General features: G+C 40.1%; 1 protein-coding gene across 1 annotated transcript in view; it reads right to left on the bottom strand.

Moving 5' to 3' along the window:
- GBE1 (1,4-alpha-glucan branching enzyme 1) overlaps positions 1–26,220 on the bottom strand; it is a 394,057-nt gene that overhangs the window by 33,859 nt on the left and 333,978 nt on the right. Inside the window, exon 13 of the mRNA XM_075542452.1 lies at positions 1,397–1,581. Within this exon, the coding sequence (XP_075398567.1) occupies positions 1,397–1,581 (185 nt within the window). The remainder of the gene's footprint in view (positions 1–1,396; positions 1,582–26,220) is intronic.

Below are 26,220 nucleotides of genomic sequence, written 5' to 3'. Positions count from 1 at the left end.
AGCGAGTTGCTCAATGCTTGCTTAGTGGGAAAGATGCATAGTATGAAAGTTTTGCCCAGAAGAACTTTTTGCCTTTTTTTTTTGGGGGGGGGGGGTTACCTCCTTGTATAAAGAGAGAGTGAGAGACTGAACTAGCCAGCTAGCTAGCCCCTGAGGCATAGCTGTTAACAAAACGGTCAGTTGTTTGAAACTGCCACGGGAGAAAGGTGACAGTCTGCATCTGTAAATATGACAGCCTAGGAAATGCCACGAGATTGAACTACTCTGTGCCACGAGTCATAACTGACTGAATGGCAATGGTATTATATATATATACGGGGGGTAGGGGTGAAATGATGGTGGTCTGAAAGTAAATTATGATATCTCTAAACTCTTAACACTTTAGCTTATTATAATAACTACAAACACTTTAGTTTAAACATTGTGCTTTGCAGCTGGCAGTGAAAAGACTTTGCTTTTTCAAAACTACCTTCTCTCAGCCTCAGCTTGAGAGGACTTATTTCCATGCATATCAACAACATCACTCCTGGTAATTTAGAAATGCGAACCAAGGCTCTAGAGTAAACAATGTGCCTTTTGGTATTCAACAATGTTCCTATTGAACAGGAACATCATTTTGCTCTCTCTCCTGGAAATAGCATTACTAATAAATGTGATTAGGGCATTCCTGTCATGTAGTCAATCTTGGTGAATATATAAGTGCCTTTGTTCAGCCATTAACAATATCATACACACCAAAGTAAAAACAGACCAACTGTAATTTCAAACACCACCAGTATAAAGTAAATGGATTATAACTAACACAAACTATATGCTAATTTTTGCAAGAAAAAAAAGCCTATATAAATTTTGCACCTGTTAATTACATTTTCTAAAACTTATTGAAAACTGAGACTTTAATTCCAGAATAGAAACAGGCTCATGAAAAATACAAAACAGCATGCAGGTATAATGACATCTATTGAAATGACAAGTTAGAAACCAGGAAAGAAAGGGGGAAAAAAGGGAAAGAAATCTACATGTTTTCAAAATAGTTTCTTTGTGACAGCATAATTATTTATATAAAGAAAAGCAGTCAAAACAATTAAGATGTTTCCACAGCAATTTCCAAAATAGATTCCGTATAGAGCTTTTGTAATTTATTTTAACCAATTGCTATAAAGTTACAGAATTTAAACAACAATGAAATTTCAACTAAACACAAAGGTAAGCGGGGCATTATGTTGAAATTTTAGTCTATTGGAGAGACTGGTGACGTTTTGACAATTCGAAGTATGTCACAAGGCATCACATAATAAAGTGCTTTTTAAAAGATCCACGTATAGCTTAAGCCAGTTGCCATTCCAAGCATGCGCAATCTTGGTGACTAGAGCACACATTTAGAATAAGAGCTTACCTGAGGAGCTGCGAGCCAACCACATCTTTCTTCCAATGTATTCATATCCCTGTCAAAGTTATTCAGAAACTTATAGCGGAGGAGGTCATCGTCAGCTAAATGAAACTGCCTTCGGGCATAATGGTAACTCTCGTTGTTTCCCTTTCTGGGGAAGTCTAACCATTCTGGGTGTCCAAATTCATTACCTGGATGAGAGAGAGAGAGAGACTTAACATTTCTTACTAAGATAATTTCATCATAGTGTTAAAGTCATAACATTTTTCAGATGAGCTGAACGTATTATTTAATGTAGCCGTGCTCTGGTAGCTCGATGGTTTAAGTGTTGAGCTACTGACTGAAAGGAAATGGTTCTAACTCACCAGATGCTTCATGGAAGAATGATGAGGCTCAGAAACAATGTGCAGTGGTTCTAATCTGTCCTATGGGTAACTATGGTTACAAAACCGATGGTTTGTTTGGTCCTGGTGCCGGCCTGTGTTATATACATGCAGACTTCAGTGTGTAGTTACTACAGTACAGCGAAGAGAGTGCCACAGTTGGACTCAGTTGCCAATGTTCAATTTTGCCTAGGCCACTTCCTACTTTAAGCATCTCTCGGGTGTCTCTAGTACACGATTCTCAACCTGTGGGTCACGACCCCTTTTGGGGTCAAACAACCCTTTCACAGGAGTTGCCTGATTCATAACAGTAGCAAAATAACAGTTACCAAGTAGTAACAAAAATAATTTTATGGTTGGGGGGGTCACAACAACATGAGGCAGCGTATTAAAGGGCTGCAGCATTAGGTAGGTTGGAGAATCACTTCTCTAGCACAATATGAGGACAAAATTATCTGTTCAACTGCTTTCATCTCGGTAATAGGCTGTGTAACCTTAGCAATTTTATAAATCACTATTCCTGGAATCGCTCAAATTACTTTGTTGGTGCTGCGAGGTGTCACCAAGTCGGTTCTGACTGACAGTCACCCTTTGTCCTATAGAATAGAACAGTTGGTGTTATGTCTGAGCCCATTGGAGCAGTCACGGTGTCAATTTATTTTGTTGATGATCTTCTTTCTTGCTTCCCCTCTACTTGACCAAGCACATCCTTCTCTAGGAACTGTTCTCCTCAAAGTTCGTGGGATGAAGTCTCGGCCTCCTGGCTACTGAGGAGCATTCTGCTTGTACTTTCTACAAGATATATTTGTTAGCTTTTCCACCAGTGGATGGTACTGTCAATATCCTTCATCAGCACCATAATCCAAAGGCATCAATTCTTCTCTGGTCTTTCTTATTCACTGTCCAGCTTTCCCTCTCAAAGGAAGAAATTGAAAATCCTATGCTCTGAGACAGGAGACCCTTAGTCCTCAACATGAATTCTTTGCTCTTTAGCACTTTATAGAGGTTTGCCCAAATGCGGCAGGTCTTTTGATTTATTGACTGCTGCTTCTATAAGCATTGATTGTAGATGTAAGTAAAATGAAATCCTTATTAACTTCAGTCTTTTTTCTATCATTATGTTTTTATTGGTCCAGTTAGTTGTAGGGATTTTTATTTTCTTTACATTGTGAAATCTGTATAGTGGTTTACAATTTAGGAAGGCTTGGTGAGTACAATATTGATTTCATAAAGTAGAAATCTTGACAGGGCTTTTGCCCAACTTCATAAACATAGTAAGTGGAAAAGTGACAATAACATTTAGTTCTGATTAAAGTCCATGGATCTGTCCACCTCATACTCTATTAAGCAAATAAACTTTGGGTGTTACAATGCACAAACAGCATGAGGGTTACAACATCAGTCCCCTGGCTTCCCTAATGCCCTGAGGCAGAAGTCAGACATGCCTCCCCTGACACCTCCCTTCACCTCTTCTGACCCTACATGTTTCTCCCACCGCATCCTCCTTCTATTCGGTGCTAGATAACTTGTTGCAATGGCCACACAGAACTCACAGACAAGAATCACAGTTACAGGGGTTTATGAGAAGTTAGCAGGTTACTAAAAGTCAGGATCAGTTAACAGTAATGATGCTGTCATTGCTCCAGAGAAACGCCTCCCCTCAGCCAGCTGCTAAGCCTCTCTCTAGTCTCTAGCCTTTTAGCCTTGACCCCTTGGCTTTTGCCTCAGTGGACCAGGAAGCCCATGCCTCACACTGCCTCATGGACCTATAATCCTACACCACTTCTTTGTTCTGTCTCATAGTTTCCTTTCCTCAGTTTCTCGCCTTGGCTAACTCCTTTGTTTGGACCCATAGTTTCCATGCCACAACCTCTGGGGCTTCAGACCTCAGCCGCTCCCACTTCAGCCTGAGATCTTGAACATGCTCTTCTTCCAGTGTTCCTGGGACTTCTCTCTCCCTGCTTCAAAGATGGCCGGGGGTGGGGGTGGGGCGGGGGAGCTGCAGCGGAACTCTCCCCTCTATTAGTGTTGCACACGCTCTATTTACATAGTCCCACAGAATTATTTAGTGGACGTTACAGAGTCATGGACAGAAGAGCCACAATAAACAATTTCACTCTGCCACACACAGTAAGTGAAGTCATTTTTATTATTCAATTTACGTATTCCTTTTTCAGTTCTACTTGTTATTCCAACATGTGAATCATTAATTTGAAGTGTGTTTGTGTGTATATCTAGGATGCATTGGAAATGCATTAAATATTGACTGCTCTACTAAAGGAACTTAAAAAATAGGGGAATAAAATTATAATTCTTCTTTTTGAGAATAAACTTTAGATACTGCTTTTCCACATTAAAGCTCATTTGCTCCCTTCAAAATAAAACATTATTTAGGAAAATTGCCTTTAATTTATCACCTTACCCCTGCATGTAACTAATGTTCACATTTCTAGAGAGATTGGGGAAAGTGCCATAACCAACCCATGTGTGCTCTACTTTAAGATAAACTAGTCTATATTAATAATCTAATAAATTTAATAAGCTAGACGATAATTCAAATTGATTTGCTGCAGAGTTGCTTTCTACCAATTGCCTGTTAGTTTGTCACACTTTGGTGGCTAACATATTGCTGTGACATTGAAAACATTGCCACTATTGTTTCAACTACCAGCAGGATCACCCACAATGAACAGGTTTCAGTGGGGCTTCCAGACAAAGAACAGAATGGAGAGAAAGCATTGTCTGTACGCTTCTTAGGGAGGAGTCCATGAAAACCTCAGGAACAGCAGTGGAACATTCTGTTACGGTGGCAAAAGATGGACCGCTCAGCTTGGAAACCCAGAGGCATTGAGCTGGCTCTGACTCATCACTCCCACGAGCTACAGTCTCATCCTTCTCTATACACTACGTGGGTTTGAACCACTGACCTTCTGGTCAGTAGTCCGATGCTTACCAGACAGTCTAGGTTGGAAGGCACTCAAAATATGATATGAGAAGAGTTTCCTGCTTAAAATAGACAAAATAAGGTCAGGGGCTGAATATAGAAGGCAACATAAATTATTTATAGGCTCAAGTTGATAGTGAAGAAAATAAAACATGAGAGCCAAGACCCCATCTTGAGAATATTCAACTTGGAATTGGAATCACCTTGAGGACAGATTACATGCTTTGAACACTACGGACAGAAAACTCGAGGAATTGGGAGATGACATTAATGACATCACACCTGCAGGAAGCAAAAGGGCACTGCAAAGACAGGAAAGAAAGAAAAGCTCAAGAGGTTACCAGAAAGAAACTCTGAAACATGCCCCTCATTCTAGAGTAGCTAAAGTAAGTGGAAGACATGATGAAGTAAACAAGCCGAACCTAGCATTTCAAAGGGCATCTTGAGACGATAACGTCATGCACTACAGCGGCGGTTCTCAATCTGTGGGTCATGACCCCCTGGGCTGTGGTTCTCAACCTTCCTAATGCCGTGACCCTTTAATATAGTTCCTCATGTGGTGACCCCTGAACATAAAATTATTTTCATTGCTACTTTATAACTGTAAATTTGCTACTGTTATGAATCGGGTGACCCCTATGACAGGGTCATTTGTCCCCCAAAGTGGCCATGACCCACAGGTTGATAACCACTGCCTTTGGGGGGGGGGCGGGCAAACAACACTTTCACAGGGGTCACCCGATTCACAACAGTAGCAAAATTACAGTTATGAAGTAGCAACAAAAATAATTTTATGGTTGGGGGTCAGCATAACACGAGGACCTATTATTGAAAGGTCATGGCGTTAGGAAGGTTGAGAACACTGCACTGTAGTGAAGTGTGCAAAGTTAGATGGCCAAGAAGGAAGAATGTGCTCACCGTGGCTCTTGCTGAAAGCGTTGAAAAGGTTCAAGCTCGAGTTGTAATAGTGAAGGACTTTATCAGCGAAAATACCGAACAATGTAGGAAGTGTTATAAGATGATACAAATAATACACAGAATCATGGTAGCATAAAGGACTGGTTTTCAGCCATGTCAATGAGTAGCATATGATCGAGAACCAGTGGTATCAAAGAAAGAAGTCAACGTGACACAAAAGGCAGCGGACGAAAAACACGACTCTAGGAATGGGTGGAATACAAATCGCTATGTCTCAACAAGTGGATGCAGAAGTTCTCACTTGTCTATGCCAAGAAATGCCACCGACAGCTACCTGGCAAATTAACTGGAAGAGAGCCATGTTTGTGCCCTTCCTACAAAAGGCGATCCAACAGAATGTGGATATTATTGAGTTATATTATTAATATCACATACAAGTGAGATTTTTATGAGTATCACTCAAGAACTGTTGCAGGAGCACATCGATGGGAGTTACTAAACCTCAAGCTAACTTCAGAAGAGGACGTGGAATGATGAATGTTATTTCTGATATCAGATGGATCTTGGAGCAAGTCAAATATGTTTACCTGCATTTCATTAACTATGCAACTAACAAGCCATGGAGAACATTACAAAATATGGGATTTCCAAAACATTTCATTGTTCTTATGCAAAATTTCTACATAGACCAAGAGGCAGTTTCTGAAACAGATTAAGGGAAAATTGCATGGTTTAATATCAGGGGAGATGGTCGTCCCCCTCAGTCAGCTTTGGGGCTCCGGCTCAAGGGAAGTCCCTCTGTGACACGGGGGTACAGTGAATGGTGTGACCCTTTGCTCGGCATGCCTACACAGTACGGTATGCTGGGTCCTTCTAGGCTTTCCTTTATGGGCTCCAATACATTCCTTCCCTCTTTCTTAAATCAAATAAAATCAAATCAGAGGAGACATGTGCCAGGGGTGTGTCCCTTTACCACACTTATTGAAACTATGTGCCGAGCAAATAATCTGAGAAGCAGGATTTTAGAAAACACAAAGCATCCGGATTGCAGGAAGACTCAGTACGGAGTGGCCACCTGCCATATGCAGATGGCACACGGGTGCCTGAGGACCGCGAGGAGAACTCAGAATTGCTTATGAAGGTCAAGGATGACGATGCCAGTGCGACTTACAATTCCAAGTACAGGGGAAAACACTCCTCACAACTGGACCAGCAGACACCATGAGGACACACAGAGGAAAGAATTCAACTGTCAAAGATTTCATTTTATCTGCATCCACCATCAATACTCATAGCACGAGCAGCCATGAAGTGGAAGGACTTACGGCACTGGGCAAATCTGGCGCACAAGGACTCCTCACAGTGTCAAAAAGCAAAGACAGCATTTTGAGTGCTGAGGGGGATCCTGTCCGCACCATGCTTTTTATACATCGTCTCATATGCACGTAAAAACTGGACAAGAAATAAAACAGACTAGAAAATCATTGATACTTTTTAGTTAGGTTTGCGAAAAATACTGGCATTACCATGGACTGTCAGAAGAGTGAACAAAAGTGTCTTGGAAGAAGTACAGCTTTTATCTTTTTTAGAAGTGAGGATGGTGCGACTTTGGGCTACATCTTTTGAGTGTGTTATCAGGAGAGATCAGCCCTTGAAAAATGGCAGCATGCTTCATGAAGCAGAGGCATATCCCCTGCAAATGAGTAAAGGCATATCCCCTGCAAGAGAAGCGACGCAGTGGCTGCAGCCATGGGCATACCAACAGGTATACCATCTGACAGTGCTATGTTCTGTTGGACATGCAATGAGTGGCATGCGGGTTTCCATACGTCACCTCCTCTGGCTTCCCTATTGCCAGGTGTCAGACCTGCCTTCAAAGTCCATCCTTCTTTACCTGTTCAGACACCAAGCATTCCTCCCACATTACTCTACGTCTGTACCGGGTTCCATGATGCAGTGGCCACACAGAACTCACAGATAACACTCACCATTAAGGGGTTTTAATCGGGAAGTAAATACCTTACTACAAGTCAGGATCAGTCAACAGTTAGGCTAGGCATTAGTCCACAGTAGCACCTCTCCACAGTCTGCAACCAAGCCCCTGTGGCCCTCAGCTTGTCAGTGACACTGTCCCACGGCTTCTGCCTGTATGTGCTAGAAAGCCAGCCTGCGGCTGTCTCGGAGTCCTGCAATCTGCAGTCACATTAGGAGAAAGAACCCCATCGTCTCAACCCTGTTCCTTTGAGACTCCGTGACACAGTCTCTGCTGTCCCTGGACTTGGTAGCCTCCACCACTTCTGAGAAAGATCTTAGATGACCTTTTCCAAGGTCCTGGAATGTGTGCGTCTCGGATGACTCTAATATGCTGAGAAATGGCTTTGATGGAGGTGTGTGATTGGAATGCTATGGGTGGAAATCTACTCCTACGCAACTCACAATGAAAATATCCAAATGAAGGCATTTCCCACATTATATAGTTCGATGATATTATATGGTTACTCATAGGGTTTTCATTGGCTATATTTCAAAAGTAACTTCAATAGAAATAGAGCAATGACTGGGTGGCTTCTCGTAGCTCGACAGATTACAGATAAAATTTAGGACTGCACACTTGCATTATGTGAAGAGGCTGTGAAGGTATTGTGAAGAGATTGGTTCCCCAAATGAGCTTGTGGGGAAGAAATAGGGCAAAGCAGGGAGGAAGAGATTGGACTAAGAGTGGCCTCATGTTAAGCAATTTGGGCCATATTTTCAGGTGGGAGGGAACAAGTGGTTTATTATTTTTTTTTTAAGGAGTGAGAAGTTAAAATGGGGCTGCTATTATAGTGCCTCTGGTAGAGTATCGAAGAGACAGGATCTTGGCGAAAATGGAGGAAATTCAGAGTTAAGGTAAGAGAAGATCGTCACACCGAGACAGAGAAGTGAAAAATGACTCCGGTGGCATTTCTCAGATGGAAATAACAGGATTGATGACTGATTGACTGAATGGAATCAGCCAGAAAAGGAACGTTTGAAAGCAAATGTGCAGTTTTGAGGTCTGGAGACTGAGAAGTGACAGCCTTGACTGAAGTAGGGGAGAATGGTGACAGAGGAAGTTTGGAGAGGGAAGATAATGAGCTCCTTTTTAAGTATGTTGAATCTAACATTGAAGGGTATACAGGGTTCCAAGATGGGTAGAAATCAGGTGTTGCAATTCACGAGAAAATTAGGGATGGGGAGTAAAGTTATGGGAAGACCGCCATAAGCAGTGGTAATTACAGACTCAGAAAGAAGAACCCCTGAAAACACAGAGGAGCACTGGTTAGCAGGAACATAACAATAAAGCATGAAAGTCAAGAAGAATTTAAGAAGGAAGGTTAGCTGACAATTGCTTCAAAATAAAATAAGAATGGGCTACGATCACCTTTGGGGTGGGAATCAGATCCCATAGGACAGAGATGCCCATCTTACAGTGTGCCCTGGGATCACCAGGGAAGCTTGTTATAAACGTTCATCCCACAGTGATTCTGATTCATCACATCAGGACTGAGTCCAGGCAGCAATCTGCTTGTTTATCAACTACGCTGTGCTATTCTCAGCATGAGCAAATTGTAGATCACATGTAGAAATGCTGATGTAGAGATTTAAAGGTTCCTGAACCTACATTAAAACAAGGGCGGTGTCCCCTCCCCATAGAATTCACTTCAGAGGACAGCGCTGATGCTACAGCTCAGGGAGAGGGGCATGTCTGATCAGAGCACACAGGAGCAAGTGAAGGGGGAGGAAGAGAGAGTGGAACACATACTGGCCCAACAAACCCAGAGGATGATATTCCCGGTCAGAGCAGTCAAAGCACAGAGAGGCCCATAGGGTCAGCCCCACTACTGGACATGAGACACGATGTCCCTCACTGACCCATAGTGCTATGGGGGACAACACGGGAGACACAGTGCAGGAATTGTGCCCAATCTGACCCTACAACACTGAGGTGAAACACTAAGGGTGTGCAAGAGAACAGCAAGGGGAACAGAGCAACGAAGTCCCCAGGGAATACCAAAAATAGGCTGTAGGGCCAGGGCATGGCACCCCATCAGACTCCACCAGAAAACACTTCTAAAGGTCAACAAATAGACCTTGAACTATTTACAGCCTTCTCTTGTTTTTATCATTTTTTTTGTTTATAGGTTTATAGTATTAAGGAACCAGACAGACATTGGGCCACTACTCAAGTACTCGCGCATGAAAGAACACTGTTCTATTAAACTGGCATTCCTTGATGCTCACCTTCCTGACACAATCACTGAAGACAAAGTGGGTGCATAAGAAAATGTGGTGAAGAAAGTTGATGGTGCTCAGCTATCAAAAGATATAGCGTCTTGGGTCTTAAAGGCTTGAAGATAAACAAGTGGCCATCTAGCTCACAAACAAGAAAACCCACATAGAAGAAGCACACCAGCCTGTGTGATCACGAGGTGTCAATAGGATCAGGCATCAAAGAACAACAACATCATATCATTTTGAATGTGGGAGGGGAGTGCCGAGTGGAGACCCAAAGCCTATCTGTACGCAACTAGACATCCCCTTACAGAAGGGTCACAGGGAGGAGACAAGCCAGTCAGGGTGCAGTATAGCACTGATGAAACATACACCTTTCCTTTAGTTCTTTAATGCTTCCTCCCCACCCACTATCACGATTCCAATTCTACCTTACAAATCCAGCTAAACCAGAGGATGTACACTGGTACAGATCAGAGGTGGAAACACAAGGAATCTGGGACAAATAAACCCCTCCAATAATGAGAGTAGAGATCCTAGGAGGGTATGGGAAAGATGGGGGAGAAAAGGGGAACCAATCACAATGATCTACATATAACCACCTCCCTCAGGGACACACAACAGAAAAATGGGTGAAAGGAGAGATCAGACAGTGTAAGACATGAAAAAATAGTAATAATTTATACATTATCAAGGTTCCTGAGGGAGGGAGGGTGGGGTGGGGAAGGGAAGGGAAAATGAGGAGCTGATATCAAGGCCTCAGGTAGAAAGCAAATGTTTTGAGAATGATGACGGCAACAAATGTACAAATGTGCTTGACACAATGGATGTATGTGTGGATTGTGAGAAGAGTTGTACGAGCCCCCAATAAAATGACTGAAAACAAAAACAAAAAACAAACAAAAAACATCTTACTGTTATTGTGCCAATGCTAACTTATAGTGACCAATACAGCCGGATCAAACTGCTCCTGTGAGTTTCGGAGACTGTAACTTTGTATGGGAGTAGAAAACCCCATCTATTTACTTTAAAAATATTTGTCTATTTGTGAAAGTATCCTCTTGTATTTTTTTCCATAAAGATAAGTGGTTCAACTTTACACAGTAAGACCTGAAATTTATTTTGTTTATGGTGTAAGTGTCAAGATTCACGTTTCTTCCTATGTAGATAATAAATGTATATATCCAATCTCAAAACAAAAGAAATGAAAAAACAAGGGCAGTTGTACTTCATCATGTTAGGATTACACATTTCAAAATCAGAGACAAGTGCTTGAATTCTGATTCTGACTTTTGAGCAATGTGGCTTTAAGCCATTAAATCTCGCTAGAGCCCTGATAGTGGAATGGTGATTACTCACTGGGCTGTGTTCCACAAAGCCAGGAGTTCAAACTCACTAGAGGCCAGACAAGTAAAAGATAAGGTTTTCTACTCCTCATAAAGAGTTACAGTCTCAGGTACAGATCAGAGGTGGAAACACAGGGAATCCAAGACAGATAAACCCCTCAGGACCTATAATGAGAGTAGTCATACCAGGAGGGGAAGGTAGAGGGAAGAAAGGGGAACTGATCACAATGATCTATCTATAACCCCTTCCCAGGGGGATGGACAACAGAAAAGGGGGTGAAGGGAGACATTGGTCAGTGTAAGGCATAAAAAAAATAATTTATAAATTATCAAGGGTTCATGAGGGAGGGAGGGTGGGGGAAGGAGGGGAAAAATGAGAAGCAGATACCAAGGACTCAAATAGAAAGAAAATGTTTTGAGAATGGTGATATGGCAATAAATGTACAAATGTGCTTGACACCATGGATGTCTGCGATACGAGTTTGTGATAGGAGTTGCACGAGCCCCACATAAAATGATGGGAAAAAAAAAAGAGTTTTGGTCTCAGAAACCCACACGCGGCAGTTCTATCCCATTGAGCAGTGGTTCTCAACCTGTGGGTTGCGACCCTTTTTTTTGGAGGGGGGAGGGTCACCCGATCCTTTCACAGGGGTCACCTGATCCATGAGAATAGCAAAATTACATTTATGAAGTAGCAAGGAAACAAATGTTATGGTTGGGGGGTTACCGCCACCTGAGGAAGTGTATGAAAGGGCCACAGCATTAGGAAGGTTGAGAACCGCTGCCATAGAGCCACTAGGAGTCGGTGTGGAATTGGCGGCAGGGAGCTTTCCCTGAGCTTGAGTGCGTGCGCAGTGGCCTCATCTGTGAGAAAGAGCTTCCATAAAGCTCTTCCAAGATTGAAATGAGGTATTTGGTGAATGAGGTGCGTGGCACAGGGTTTGGCCTCTGAAAGATTTTCACACATGACAGCTAATATCGCCTGATTTCTGATGTTATTCAGAGAAAGAATGGTCCACAGACCAATAGATTGTAAAACTAAAATTCTAGCTTCCATTTTTCTGTGGAGAAAATCAATTACCCCTGCTTTTCAGCAAACATACAAGAGGGCTTCCTAAAGCTTGTGAAAAAATGAAGATTGATTTTTCCAAGAACTTTTGAAGCCTCACCACTTATGCAACCAGGTTGAACCGAAAGGACAGTTCTTCTTTAAGCAAGTTTTTATGCATGACCATGTTATACAAATGTTGCATACATATATTCATATTTTAAAATAACAACTATATTTTATAAAACCATGTCCTAATAATGTACATTGAATTATGTATCATTTTAGATTTCAAAATACAGAATCAATGTAAAAAGAGTTTTGCTACATTAGCCCAGACAGGATAAATCAAGTTGCTCTGGTGAGAGCTCCGTTCACCCTCTTCCTTCATTATTCCTCCCAATTCAACCTGCAAGACCTCTAAACAAGCTCTCAAGGGTTATTTATAGTACAACTATGAGATGATTATAGTTTACTTAAAATTAACATTTTATGTGCCTTTCTAGAATTAGACTCCTAATTGGACTGGAGCACTCCTGGCACGGAGGACATCCCCATTTCCTCATTTCTTCTCAATCTTCGTGGAAATGTGACCCCAGGTCATAGCTCCTACTGCTTCCCATCTTTTCCAATTGCCAAAGGCAGACTAATGAGGTGAAGGCACACCATATTTGCTCCACTGTAGGGTTTAGTTTTCCCATTATCTTCATCAGAATAAAATAGAAAATTGAGTGACGAGTAAAACCAAAACTTCTCAAGGGGTGATACTAACATATCTCATAATCGGATTCAAAGCTTTGCAGCTGCATTTCCAAAACGCACGTACACACAATTTACGTACAACTTTTATAAACTACCCACATATATCAGCATCTATTTCTAATATTCTAGCACTGATTTTTCACAAACTTAAATAATATAAATACATTGGAAAGTAGAATACTTAAAATTAAATGAATTAAAGGCACTCACAATTTTCAGAAGAGCATTAAACACATAGTATGTGCTCAATAATTGCTACGACTATTATATTTTCTTTTATTTTAATTATATATGCAACATAATTAAAAAGAGGTAAAATACACAATTCTTAAATATGCACACACACGAAACACTGTCGTACAACCACTGTTTCCCTTTCAGCAATGTTCTCTGAGGATTTTATTTAGATTCATTCATATTTACAGCTATATTCTAAATTCACAAAAATTATGATATGCATATTAAGGAGCCCTGGTGGTGTAGTGTTTATACTGTGGGTTGTGAGCTGCATGGTTAGTGGTTCGAAACCACCTGCAGCTCTGCAGGACAAAGACTGGTACTCCCTTAAACAATTACTGTCTCAGAAACCCACAGGAAGTTGATCTGAGTCAGTTTTTGGTTTATATACTTACCATTTTTTAACAAAAGTAGATTCATTATATAGCTTAATTTTTTTTAAAAGCATTTTCTATGTCAATAAATACATATATCTCCATGATGATATTCCATTTATGTATACTTATATTTATTTAATCAATTGTGCACTTTTAGTCATTTTTAAATTTTTACAATATTTCAGCATTATAAAAAGACCAGATTCTTAAGTGTAGTTGTATATTTGTCTAACATTAATTGACTAAGCAGAATGTTTGTTCAACAGATGAAATAAGAGAAAACATTTTCCACATTTTCACCATCACTAATTATTTGAAAAGGCATTCTCAATGCATAGAAATTATACTTCTTAGTGCATATACTTTAAATTCTACCTTAAAAGTATTTCTTAATATCTAACTTTAATATTTAATTTTAGTCTCTCAAAAATATAACAGTATTAAATACCCATACTTCTTGTCAAAAGCATATTTTAAAATGTATTAACTAATAAAGTAAGTAAAACCGCATTATATTAAACTAACTGCTCTCAAATACTTAAAATTATTTTGAAAAACGAAAGCAGGAAATTGATGACATATTGCAGTTTAAGATTTGTATGTACTTTAACCTCTATTCTATTGTCTTTATTTTTCTCAAGAATACAGTGACTGCTTAAAAGTGCATACACATAAACATACTATTATAATATGGAGCATGAAACTAAATTCCTAGTTAATGGAAAAATTTACTTAGAAATGCAATAAATACATTATAGAAAAGTCTATTTAATCATTATTAGAGATTCACTAAGGTTCTTTGGAAAATCTTCCCTCAGAAAGACATGTGTCAAAGAAATAGAAAAGTCATATTAGTGTTTTCCAGACAATATCTTCTGAAGGGTAGCTCTTGGATGTTATTGCTGTTGTAAATGAGCTGACAAGAGACAAATTAAGTTTAATGTAGACAAACACAACATTAAATTTCTTATTTGGGGCAAAACTATAAACCCAAGCATGAGATAAATTGAAGAAAATCACATAAAGACTTTCAGAGTGACCTTGGCATAATAGTGAAACTAGAACATGCCTGTTAGGGCCTCATACCAGCTCACAGCTCACAAACCCCTAACGAAGAGAAAACGCTCCCATTAAAACAGGCTCAGTGGTTCGCCTCAGCTATGGTGTACAAATCACTTTGGAAATGTGGCAGCACTTGAGACAGTACAGTGAAATATTGTCACCCAAATGAGCTTATAACTAAGGGATACTGTATATAAATATAGTTTTAAAATATTCAATTACTTAGTGATGGAAAAGAAGGCGACTGATTGGTTTTAGAACAAATTGGTAGATGGAACAGGAAACAAAAAAAAGAAGCAATATTTGAATTAACTTAGTAAACACATATTTAGATATAATCTAAACTATGAGGGTAAGTAAAAAAGTATTGCTAAAAATACTTTATTATATAAAATTATCAGAATGTGAAACAAGTGTTTGGCTTTTACTCCATCAAGGTCTTACCATTCTAAAGGAGGCGATTCCAACTCCCCAACCCTTTCTGTATTCCGTGCTCTTCAACTGCACCTTGCGGAAATGTCAGTTTTGACATAGTTGAGGGGCAAAAAGCATGTTTCTTTTCAATATTCCTTGAGTTTGGAAAACAAACAGTAGCCTGAAAGGGCAAGGTCAGGGCTATTGGTTGAAGGGGCAATGTTTCCCAACAAGTGTTTCATAGGTCAGTCCTTGTTACCCATAAGGAATGAATCCCCCAATACAATAGCACCTCGCCCTGCTAAGCAGAATACCCATCTTCCCGACATGATCACTGAAGACAGCCGTGTGTGTAAGCAAATGTGGTGAAGAAAGCTGATGGTGCCCGGCTATCAAAAAAAGATATAGCGTCTGGGGTCTTAAAGGCTTGAAGGCAAATAAGCGGCCATCTAGCTCAGAAGCAACAAAGCCCACAGAGAAGAAGCACACGGCCTAAGCGAATACAAGGTGTTGAATGGACCATGTAGCAGATACAAAGGAACAAAAACAATCATTGTGTGATCACCTTCCTCACATAATGGCTGAAGACGAAAGTGTGCATAAGCAAGTGTGGTGAAGAAGGCGGATGGTGCCCGGCTACTGAGAGATATAGCGTCTGGGGACTTAAAGGCTTGAAAGCAAACAAGCGGCCATCTAGCCCAGAAGCAACCGAGCCCACACAGAAGCAGCACACCAATATAGGTGACCATGAAGGACAGAGGAGACCAGGTCTCCAACATCAAAGGTGGGGTGGTGGTGAGAATCACATCACCGTGAAAGAGGGGGAGTGCATGATGGGGACCCAATGCCCACCTGTAGACAGCTGGACACCCCTTCCAGAGGGGTAGTGAGGAGGAGATGGGCCACTCAGGGTTCAGTGTAGCAACAATGAAACTCAAAACCTGCCTCTAGTTCCTGAACGCTTCCTCCCCTTCCAATCATCATGACCCCAATCCTACCTTGCCTTGCGGACCTGGCTATACCAGAGGATGTACAGCGGTGCAGTAGGGATCTGGAGGCACAGGGAATCTAGGACAGACGAACCCCTCAACACCAGCGGTGGGAGTGGCGACACCAGGAGGGAAGGGCATGTAGAAAGGGAGAACCGATCTCGGACATCTATGTGTAACCTCCTCTCTGGGAGATTGTCAAGGGGGAGGTGGGTGAGGGGAGATGCCGGGGAGTGTAAGATAAGATATAATAATTATTTATAAACTATCAAGGGACCAGGGGTGGGATCGGGGAGGGAGGAGGATGGGGGGAAAAAAAGGGAAACCGAGCTGATTCCAGGAACCCAAGTGGAAGGTGAATTATGAGAGTGACGAGTGCAATGAATGTATAAGGGTGCTTTGCTCAATTGATGTATGTACAGATTGTGATAAGAGCCTTATGAGCCCCAATAAAAAGATTTTTTAAAAAAATTAAAATAAAAAATATAGAAAAGTCAAAAAAAAAAAGGAATGAGGAGGCGCACTGTTGTGATGGGGGAAAAATCAGTGCAATTTCCTGGGATTTTTCTTACCAATGAATTTTCCATTAGCTAAAAACTTATTCATAATTAGCCCCCATAGCTATCACGTGTGCTTTAAAAAGACCTATCAAGATTGTCTCTCGGGAAACAAAAACAACAAAGATCAGTGTCCATCACCTTCTGACCCATTTGTCTTGCCTTGAACTGGCTGAGCAGATTTCCTTCGAAGCCACTCTTTGGACGGGCGTTTTTCCAAAGCAGAATAACGACACTAGGGTGAGTGGGAATTCCTGAGGGAACTTGTCTGCTGCGATCTACTTACCACAGAGACATGTTTAAACACATTTTGCTTGGCATAAACTTATTTCTATATGCATGGACAGGGTCACTAAAGCCAAATACATTTTTAAACGTACTCTCATGTATCTGGTATGTGTGCACAGTTACAGATGAATACAATTTATGTATGCATATGTCTATCAGTGAAATAACCTGGGATCCATGCATTTCTGGTGATTTTCAGATAGTTTGTGCTAAATATTAAGTATGTTCAAATGTGTTATTTTCTGAGAACCTATCATTTTCTTCAGATTCCCAGGTTTCTGAAGCTTAAAAAATGTTTTAAAAAAACCTACGACCAATATTTTAGAATGTTGAACTAGAAAATGGGTTGAACGTAAAGGTTTCTAAGTTGTAATAAGAACAAAAAGCGAGAGAGAAAAAGTAGATGCACAATAAAGGGAGCATGATTCCCACACGCGCAGTTCTACTCTGTACTTAATGGCCACTATGAGTCAGAATGGACTTACTGGCAGTGAGGTCTTTTAGTTCTTATTCAACAAATGAGATGCTTAGAAAAGTTACATTTAAAGTAACTAGCATATATAAGAGACAATGTCTGTGACATCTGAGAACAATGCTTCTGATTCTAAAAGATGCATTACAAGGAATCTGGTCCTAACCCATCAAACCATCATCTTTCCAATTCTTATAATTTACAACATAGAATATTGCTCATATCAAAATGAAGAAATGTTATTTTTGTGAGCTGCTATTTAGGGTAGTGTGGTAGTTATGTAATCTCATGTCAGCTTGATGATATGAAGAGTGAAGGGGGGCATTCACAGCCTGATGATACCCCCTTAGGGGCATGGCCATCTCAGGATGATGCTGAGAACTTCCTCTCTCTCTCTCTCTCTTCTCTCTCTCTCTCTCTCTCTCTCTCTCTCTCTCTCTCTCTGTCTGTCTCTCTCTCTCTCTCTGCTTCCCTGTTCTGTTGAGGAGATATAGTCAGGGGCTGGTGGAGCTCCATGTAGAGATGCTTCCACCACTGGACGCACAAGACTTTCCACCCATCAGACTGTGATCTTCCTGAATTCAGCATCACTGCATGTGCTGTGTGAGTCTGAGAGGAATTACGGACTAGGATCAGACATATGGGCTAATATTAAACTTATGGACTTGATCTGAAATGGGCTGGGATATTTTCTTAATATACAATTACTTTTGATATAAAGCTCTCTCTTATACATACAAGAGTGTCTCTAGATTTGTTTCTCTACTCAACATGCTTAACACAGGTATTTTGTTGGAAAATTCACAATTCATGGCATGATTCAATAAGGTATCAGAACTGGATAATTTGAGAAATGAGAAAGCTAAGAGCTTTGGCTAAACAGATTTAAAGCAAACATAGGGAAGCAGGTGACTAATACAGTTAATTAATGATTCCAGAAAATTCCACTAAATTCTTCCTTTCTCCTTCCATTTCCTCTGTAAACAGCCCCATTCATGTTTAGTTAATTGTGAAAACCCATAAACACACATTTCCTATTGGGATTTCTTCTCTTGTAATTAATTTTTTTGCTGTTTGATGTAAAGGTCCAAACTACAAACTGACACGAAGCCAGCTGGTACAGCGATGAAATTCAAGACAATAGAACTAATGAAAAAGCTCAGCTCAGTTAGCTGAACATTTTGATTAACGGGTTTGTGTGTTTTGTTCCTCCAAACTGTAATGCATACTAATTTCACCTAGAAATTAATTAAAGTCTATCACAGCCTCCATGCTGTGGAAGTTATTTAAGTCTTTGTTCATAATATATATATATATACATATATATATATATTTCTAATGAGGATAATAATTAATTAGCCTTTAACTCCTACTTCTCTTAACTTTATTGAAGACTAATGCTTGTAAAAGGATGCATTAACTTTAAAAATCAAATGCTTCTGTCTTACTCAGGTCTTTAAGTGGGTCCTCAACTCACCAAAGGGTGAGACTGAATATACAATGCCCTTCTACATCAAAGCCCATAATTTTCCTTTTTAGAGACATGAATTGCTATCCTTCAGCTGTCTGAAACAAATCCGTATAGCCATGGGCAGGGTCCATATCTGATGTTTCTTCACAGCACGCTTTAGTGTACTGCACCTATAGCAAGAAGCCTAACACGCATTTGATTAGTCTGAGGCTTCTCTCTGTAACTGCTGAAGGTCAAATATTATCTCATTCCCTGGCACAGATGGGAGATACAAGGCTCTGATCCAAAGGCTGAGATAGGTGATGGCATCCTCGATGTGGAGAGCAAAACAAACTTCAGCCATGCTACTTAATGCTTAGCTGAAAGAAGGGAGGTGTGTAGGTAGAGAAATAGAGAAACTCCCAACGAGAAAAACAGCAACAACAGCAGCAAGAAACAGACCTTTAAGTTAGAAAGGTTTGCTATAAGAGGACTTAATGGTACTAAACTAGATTTTAATATACAGTTTTCTAGTCCTGACTTCTCTCACAGAATCATCCATAATCTCACATTTTAAACATGAAAATCTGCTATTCTGATCGTCTGTGACGCCTATGTTGGCCATATGCTTAACTGTAACATACACTAATAATGATGATGATGAAATCAGGTATGCCCCATGAATCAGTTAACATGCTGTGTTAGGCAGGGTTCTCTAGAGCGGGGGTCCCCCAACTTTTTAAAGGGAGGGCCAGTTCACTGTTCCTCAGATCTGTTGGAGGGCCAGACTCTAGTTTAAAAAAAAAACTATGAAAAAATTCCTATGCACACTGCACAAATCTTATTTTGAAGTAAAAAAGAAAACAGGGCAAAAACACCCGGCGGGCTGGATAATTGTCCTCGGTGGGCCGCATGTGGCCCACGGGGCATAGTTTGAGGACCCTTGCTCTAGAGAAACAAGATCAGGACACTTGCCATTATATCTTTATAATTCAGCATGAAGCAATATAACAGCTAATTAGTCCACACAGCAGTACAGAGGGCTCAGTTCTACTTACTTCCATGGAACAGTTAATCTACTGGAAGTCCTTCAACTCACAAGGGCTGCTGGGTCCAACATCAAGGAAGAAGAGAGCTGAGTCTTCCCTAGGACAATGCAGTCCGTCTGACCACAAGCAGCAAACAACAGGGTGGTCACCAACAGTCAGCAGCTTAGGAGCTTAATGAAGCTGGCCTGGATGGGATATGGAACTCAAGCAAGGAAAGAAGACAGGATCCATCAGCCTCAAGTTAAAGCGATGTACACACCAACAGTGTGGAGAAGGAGGTCTCGAAGGAATCTCAAGCTCTAGTGACATGATCCACTGATTGACTATCCCACAGGTAGTGTAGCTCACAAGTTGAAGCAGAGAACTAGCTAAAGCAGTGGCACTCCAGAGTCCAATCACCAGAGAGCAAGGAGCAGGCCTTGCCCAGCCATTTATCTCTTTGCCTTAATCAAACTGTGACTTGATTAATCCCACATGTTCCTATTGGCCAGGTAGGTACAATAAACCAACTTATCACACATGCTTTATGTACATACTTGATTCCTGTCTTCAGAGTTGAAAATCTCATGGGGGAATGGGAAGAGAATGAATTTCATAACTATAATTAAGTAAATGACATCGAATCATGTCTAACTCAGGCAACCTCTTGCATGTCAAAGCAGAACGATGCTCCACAGAGTTCTTTTTTTTTTTTCTGCAGGTGGTGGTGGTGGGGGGGGGGGGCGGTTCAGAAGTAGAACACCAACTTTTTCTTCTGAGGTGCATGTGTGTGCCCTCAAGCCATCAATGTTGCAGTTGTGTCTTCACTGCTTGCACTATCCAAGGTCCCTAAACAGCTATAGAAATGTAGCCAACAGGAATGGGGCAGAGGGCTTAAAAATTCTGAATGGAACATTAAGAGATTAAAGGCCAAAAAGTGATAGGGGAAAATGGACAAAATGGCAGCCTCTACTGCCCTTCACTCCATTCAGAAAATAAAAAAAGAAAACTAAAATGAAACGGCCCAGAGATGACAGCACATCAAGTTATATGTGGCCAGAAAATTTGCCAACAAACTGAGGAAGGAGGAAAGGCAAATTTAGAAAATAAATCCTTGAAATCTAGAAAACTATCCTGTTAAGAAGCAAAATCCCCAATATTTCATGCTAGATATACACATGATTTTATTTAGCAGACAGGATGACTGGCTATGGCAGTGGACGGAATTTTTAGTACTAGAAAAAGAGGGTACGAGGTGGGGGTCATTTGCATTTCTTCGTGAAGTAAAGAAAGAGGAATCTATGAAGGAGCCTGGGGAGAGGCCAGGGAGGGAGAAGGAAAGACACTGGAGCTAAGGCTGGGGCTGGAAGAACTGCACTGAGGAAGAGAATGGTCAATGGTAACAAGCACTTCAATTTGAGCTACACATTTAATAGTTCAATAGATTGGGTAGTAAGACAGAGAGAGAAATAAATAGTAATGGAATATGAAAGTAGATGCCACACAATGTAAAATAACTTAGAAATAAGAAGTGATTTACTTTGTTCTGCTTAAGAGACCTGAACAAGTTACTGAGACGCTGTAGTGGTCTAGTGGAGTGTGCACTGGACTGTTAACCACATGGTCAGCAGTTTGAGCCCACCAGCCTATCCTGTGAGGACAATGAGGCTTTCTGCTCCAGCAAAGAATTACAGCCTCAGAAACCCACAAGGCCAATTATACTCTGTTCTATAGGGTACCTATAAGTCAAAATCAACTCAATGGCAACGTGTTTGGTTTTGTTTCGAGTTTAGATAACTTGTTGTTGTTGGTCTTAATCTGTCAAATTGGCTCTGACTCAGTGATCACACGCTCAGCAGAACAAAACACTGCCAAGTTTTGCTTCCTCCTCCCCATTGTGGCTGCTTGTGTCCATTGTTGCAGCCACTGTGTTATTCATCTTGTTGAGTGTTTAACTTCTTACTGGATAGAAATGGCCCTTGTTCATTATATGTTTTGCATTAATAAGTTATAGAATTCCAAGGCATTTGATAATATATACATTCAACCAGTTTAATACATTAAACAAACACTGTATACTAATAAATTTCCTTAAAATTCCTTTAATAAATTACCAAATACTTTGAGCTAAATACATGCAACACCCTAGTTCTTCATCTCCTTAGACATTGGGAGTCAAGGGTCTCCTCTCAGACATCGGGAATAAAATTTGAGTCAAATCATATACCTGCTGTCTTATACCATTTAATATTATACCATTTAATAGTACCACGGTGACTGACTTCTATGTCCCCGATAATGTGACAGAGGAAGGGACCAGCTGTGCGATCCTGGATATTTGAACTCCAGTAGCATGACTGGTAGTACCTTCCTTCTCCTCCATGTGCCTCCTGATAACTTACGCATGAGGAGTCTTGAGGCAATAGCCAAATAAGGCACAGTATCAGGACAAAAAATCTTATCATGAACTTTGCTTAGACAATGGTAAAATCCTTCAATCCACTTACAGACGAGCACCTACAACACTAGAATTCGTTTAATGGTTGTTTTAGTTGTATTCCAGTTGGCTCTAACCCAAGGCAGTCCTATTTATAAAGAATGAAATAATGACTAGTCTTGCCGTCTTCCAGAGTATAAGTAAGCACTAGTCTACTGCTGTGGACACTATGTCCTTCCAGTGTCATGGGCTGAAATCTACTCATCAACAATAACAACAACATCCAAATTAAAGGCCTCATCATCCAGCAGTATATTGAACAGTATAATATTGTGATCCACAGGATTTTCATTAGCTAACTTTCAGAAATAGATGGTCAGATTTTAGGTAGTAAGTATCCACTAACAGACAGATATAGTGTAGTACACAAAATAAAAGCCTTTGGGTTTCACTATTTTGATAAAAAGTTTACAAAATCAAATACTTTTACTAATAATACCCTAAAGTATAAAACCAGATTAACTTTACACTAAATATAGATATGAGGAATTGAATGCAGACACACTTATAAACTGGTCTTTATAGACATTTGCAATATTAAATAATTAGCATTATGTAATGCTAATGGACAACAATGGCATGGATTTGAACTTTACAGATCCTCTTACATGGAACAACACTGACAGTTTTATTTTGAGATTTGTGACAATTTAAAAAAAGTTCACAGATGGATCATGTGGTCCTAAAGTCTTAGGAAAACCTTAAGAAAAGTTATGCATGTCAGGATTGCATAAAAATTATGTAGACTCTACTATTATTATTAACTATGAAATAGAAAATAATCTATTATAAACAGGTAAATTTTATCAAAATGTATGTATGCTATACTTATAAACTGTTGAAAGAAATGTACACAATCATAAAGATGCCGTATTAAATCATAACTGTACATTACTAACTATAGTACATACTGGACAGCACTAGAGCACATGTTTAGCCACCTCTTGTTATTGCTATGAACTCAAATGTTGTGAGGATCTGCTTATAACTCCCTGTAACTTTAATCATTTATACGTGAGTAGTACATCGCTCTAGTAAGTTGAAAATCACAACAAAGAGGGAACTCTTTTGGTTCTCACATATTTGTTCACTGTATTTAGTGCAACACTTTCAACCTTGAATAATATCCATGGTGTCCATCCAAAGCGCCATAATGATGCCGGAAGTGTTCCCCAAAGCAGAGAAAAGTCATCACGTTGCACAAAAATATTCATTTACTTGAGATGTATAGTAGATTGAGGTCTGCACCATGGTTTCCTACCATTTCAAGGTAAATAAGTCACATGTAAGGACCACTGGCAGAATAAGACAATTCACAAAGCGATCCCTGCAGTCATGGAAACCTTGTAGTCTTGGTGCAATAATTGTTAATCTCTTATCGACGTGATGACTGTAGAAGACAATATATAATTTTCCTAATAAAAATGTTGTTTCTTGAAACAAACTTCCGTGTCACAAATGAATAGAAGTTTCCTTTTAACTTTCCTCCTTTGAAAACCACTCAGTCACTGCTTAAGTCTGTTAGGAAAGGAATCTGGATGGCTTTTAAAGCTACCACCTCTTTGTCCTTTTGGAACTTGATTCATTTTGTGATGTGTTTCCTCTTGCTTGTAGACTACTGCACATACATAGAACAATACACTATGCGCAGTTGCACAGCCAACGGCGTACACAGAGCGATAGCATCCCAGCAGATGCTGCCAAACCCTCTGTTGATGTCATTCCTGATTCCTAATGCAATTTGAGGAAAAGTGAATTCATTAGATGACAACTTAAATCAAAAGGACAGAGGACAATTTAAGGTGGAAAATTTAATGCCTGCAGGGAATGTGCGGATGTACTTTATAATTGATGTATGTATATGTATAGATTGTGATAAGAGTTGTATGAGCCCCTAATAAAATGTAAAAAAAGAAAAGAAGAGGGGAAAAAAAGAAAATGATTAGGGCAAAGAATGTACAGATGTGCTTTATACAATTCATGTATGTATATGTATGGATTGTGATAAGAGTTGTATGAGCCCCTAATAAAATGTTTAAAAAAATTTAATGCCTACAAAGGATGAGGAAATAATTTTAGAACGTGGTTTGGCTTTAGAAATGTCCAAACGGTTCCCAGATACCACTAAGAAAATCACTGAGGAGAAAGGCATCTACCTGCCTGAGCAGCTTCTTAAAACAGATGAAAGTACCCTGAGCAAGCATCAGGGTCTAAGGTAGGTAAACTCAACCCAAATTCATGACCAAAGAGTGAATCCATTCTGACCTAGAGCCACACTGATAACTCTGCTGTGCCAAGAAAACAGTGGGGTTTATGATTAGGACTGTTTCCATAGGGTTGCTATCTAGCAACCAACCTTTGAAGGGAAATGGTAAACTGCTGCCAGTCCTTTGGCTTCAGAAAAAGAAGGCCTTGGTAATAAGAATCCCCCTCCCTCCCTGCCCAGGATCAGTTCCATAGATGCTTTGTCTTGAAGTCAAGAAGTGGAGTGCCAGTAAAGTAGTAAAGTACTGCCTTTGACAGTTCCTTTGATTTGCACAATGTTCTAAGGCAGCAAGCGCCAGATAAACTGAAAATCAAAGGTGTCCAAGTGGTTTCCTTGCCATTAAACACAATGTCTCTAATTCCGCTTTTATATCATGGAGCTCTAAGAACTTCGAAGGCTCATTACATATGGTACTCTCTGGCAAAGCTTATCAATGTGATGGAAAAGGACCCAGATAGAGCATCATAAAGTCTGGAATGCCATCTATGACAGCCATCAAGCTCAGAACAATAGATTCCTGCTGGAGAAAATAGATTCCTGCTAGGTGTTGTGTACTACTTCACAAGATTTACAACTAATCAAGGTGCCAATCAAAAGTAATTGATAATGAAATTATGTGTCAAAAAATGTAGGGTTAAAGGTTTCAAAGTATAGATCCTGGAGGAATTCAAGAGCTAACAGACACCAGAGGTATTGACAGGCATCAACCACTTGGTGGAGATGAGGGTGTCCAACACTGCCGGACAGTAAGAGAGAAGATGTAGGAGAGACCGGAAGAGTGTACTACATACAAGAACCAGGACAAAGGGTTCCACTGATTCCAGACTGCCTCTGACTTCTAACAGGAACCCTTTTCTGATATGGGAGCCTGAAATTCGAGCAATCATTGGGAGGAGGACTGATACCGTACAGAAACATTTTTAGATAAAGCAGAAAGCAAAAAGGTCAGCCAATTTCTGGAAGGTTACACCAAGTACATCTTTCTTTATCGCCGCCCTTCCACCTTCTTCACCTTTGCCATTCATGAGACAGCAGCACCAACCCTTCCTCCTGCTCATTTTAGTCACCCGACTTAATTAACCTTGAAATCAGATGGTATGAACACACAGTAGCATGTATAGTATAGAGTATTTTAAATGCATTCCATCTTTCTTATGATTTCCTTAATAACATTTTATATATTTTAAAAGTTTTATTAATCCACATATCATACAATAATTCGATCATATCAGGAAGAGTTATACAGTCATTACCCTATTATTCCAACCAATTTTTGAGTATCTTCCTCCCCCTCCCTGCCCTTTGGTTAAATTGCTTTTAAAATGAGCTGTGAGCTGATACCAAGGGCTCAAATAGAAAGTAAATGTTTAGAAAATAATGATGGCAACATATGTACGAATATGCTTGATACAATTGTTATATGAGCTGTAAGAGGCCCCAGTAAAATATTTTAATAAAAAATAAAATGAGTTGTGCATCACAATCACTTCTAGTGCTCCCTCCCCCCTCTCGCATACATTGTTTGCTCCCCAAACCTG

Source organism: Tenrec ecaudatus, chromosome 2, assembly GCF_050624435.1.
Source record: "Tenrec ecaudatus isolate mTenEca1 chromosome 2, mTenEca1.hap1, whole genome shotgun sequence".
NCBI lineage: Eukaryota > Metazoa > Chordata > Mammalia > Afrosoricida > Tenrecidae > Tenrec > Tenrec ecaudatus.
The sequence above is the reverse complement of the archived record's forward strand: the minus strand, read 5'-3'. Positions and strand labels throughout refer to the sequence as shown.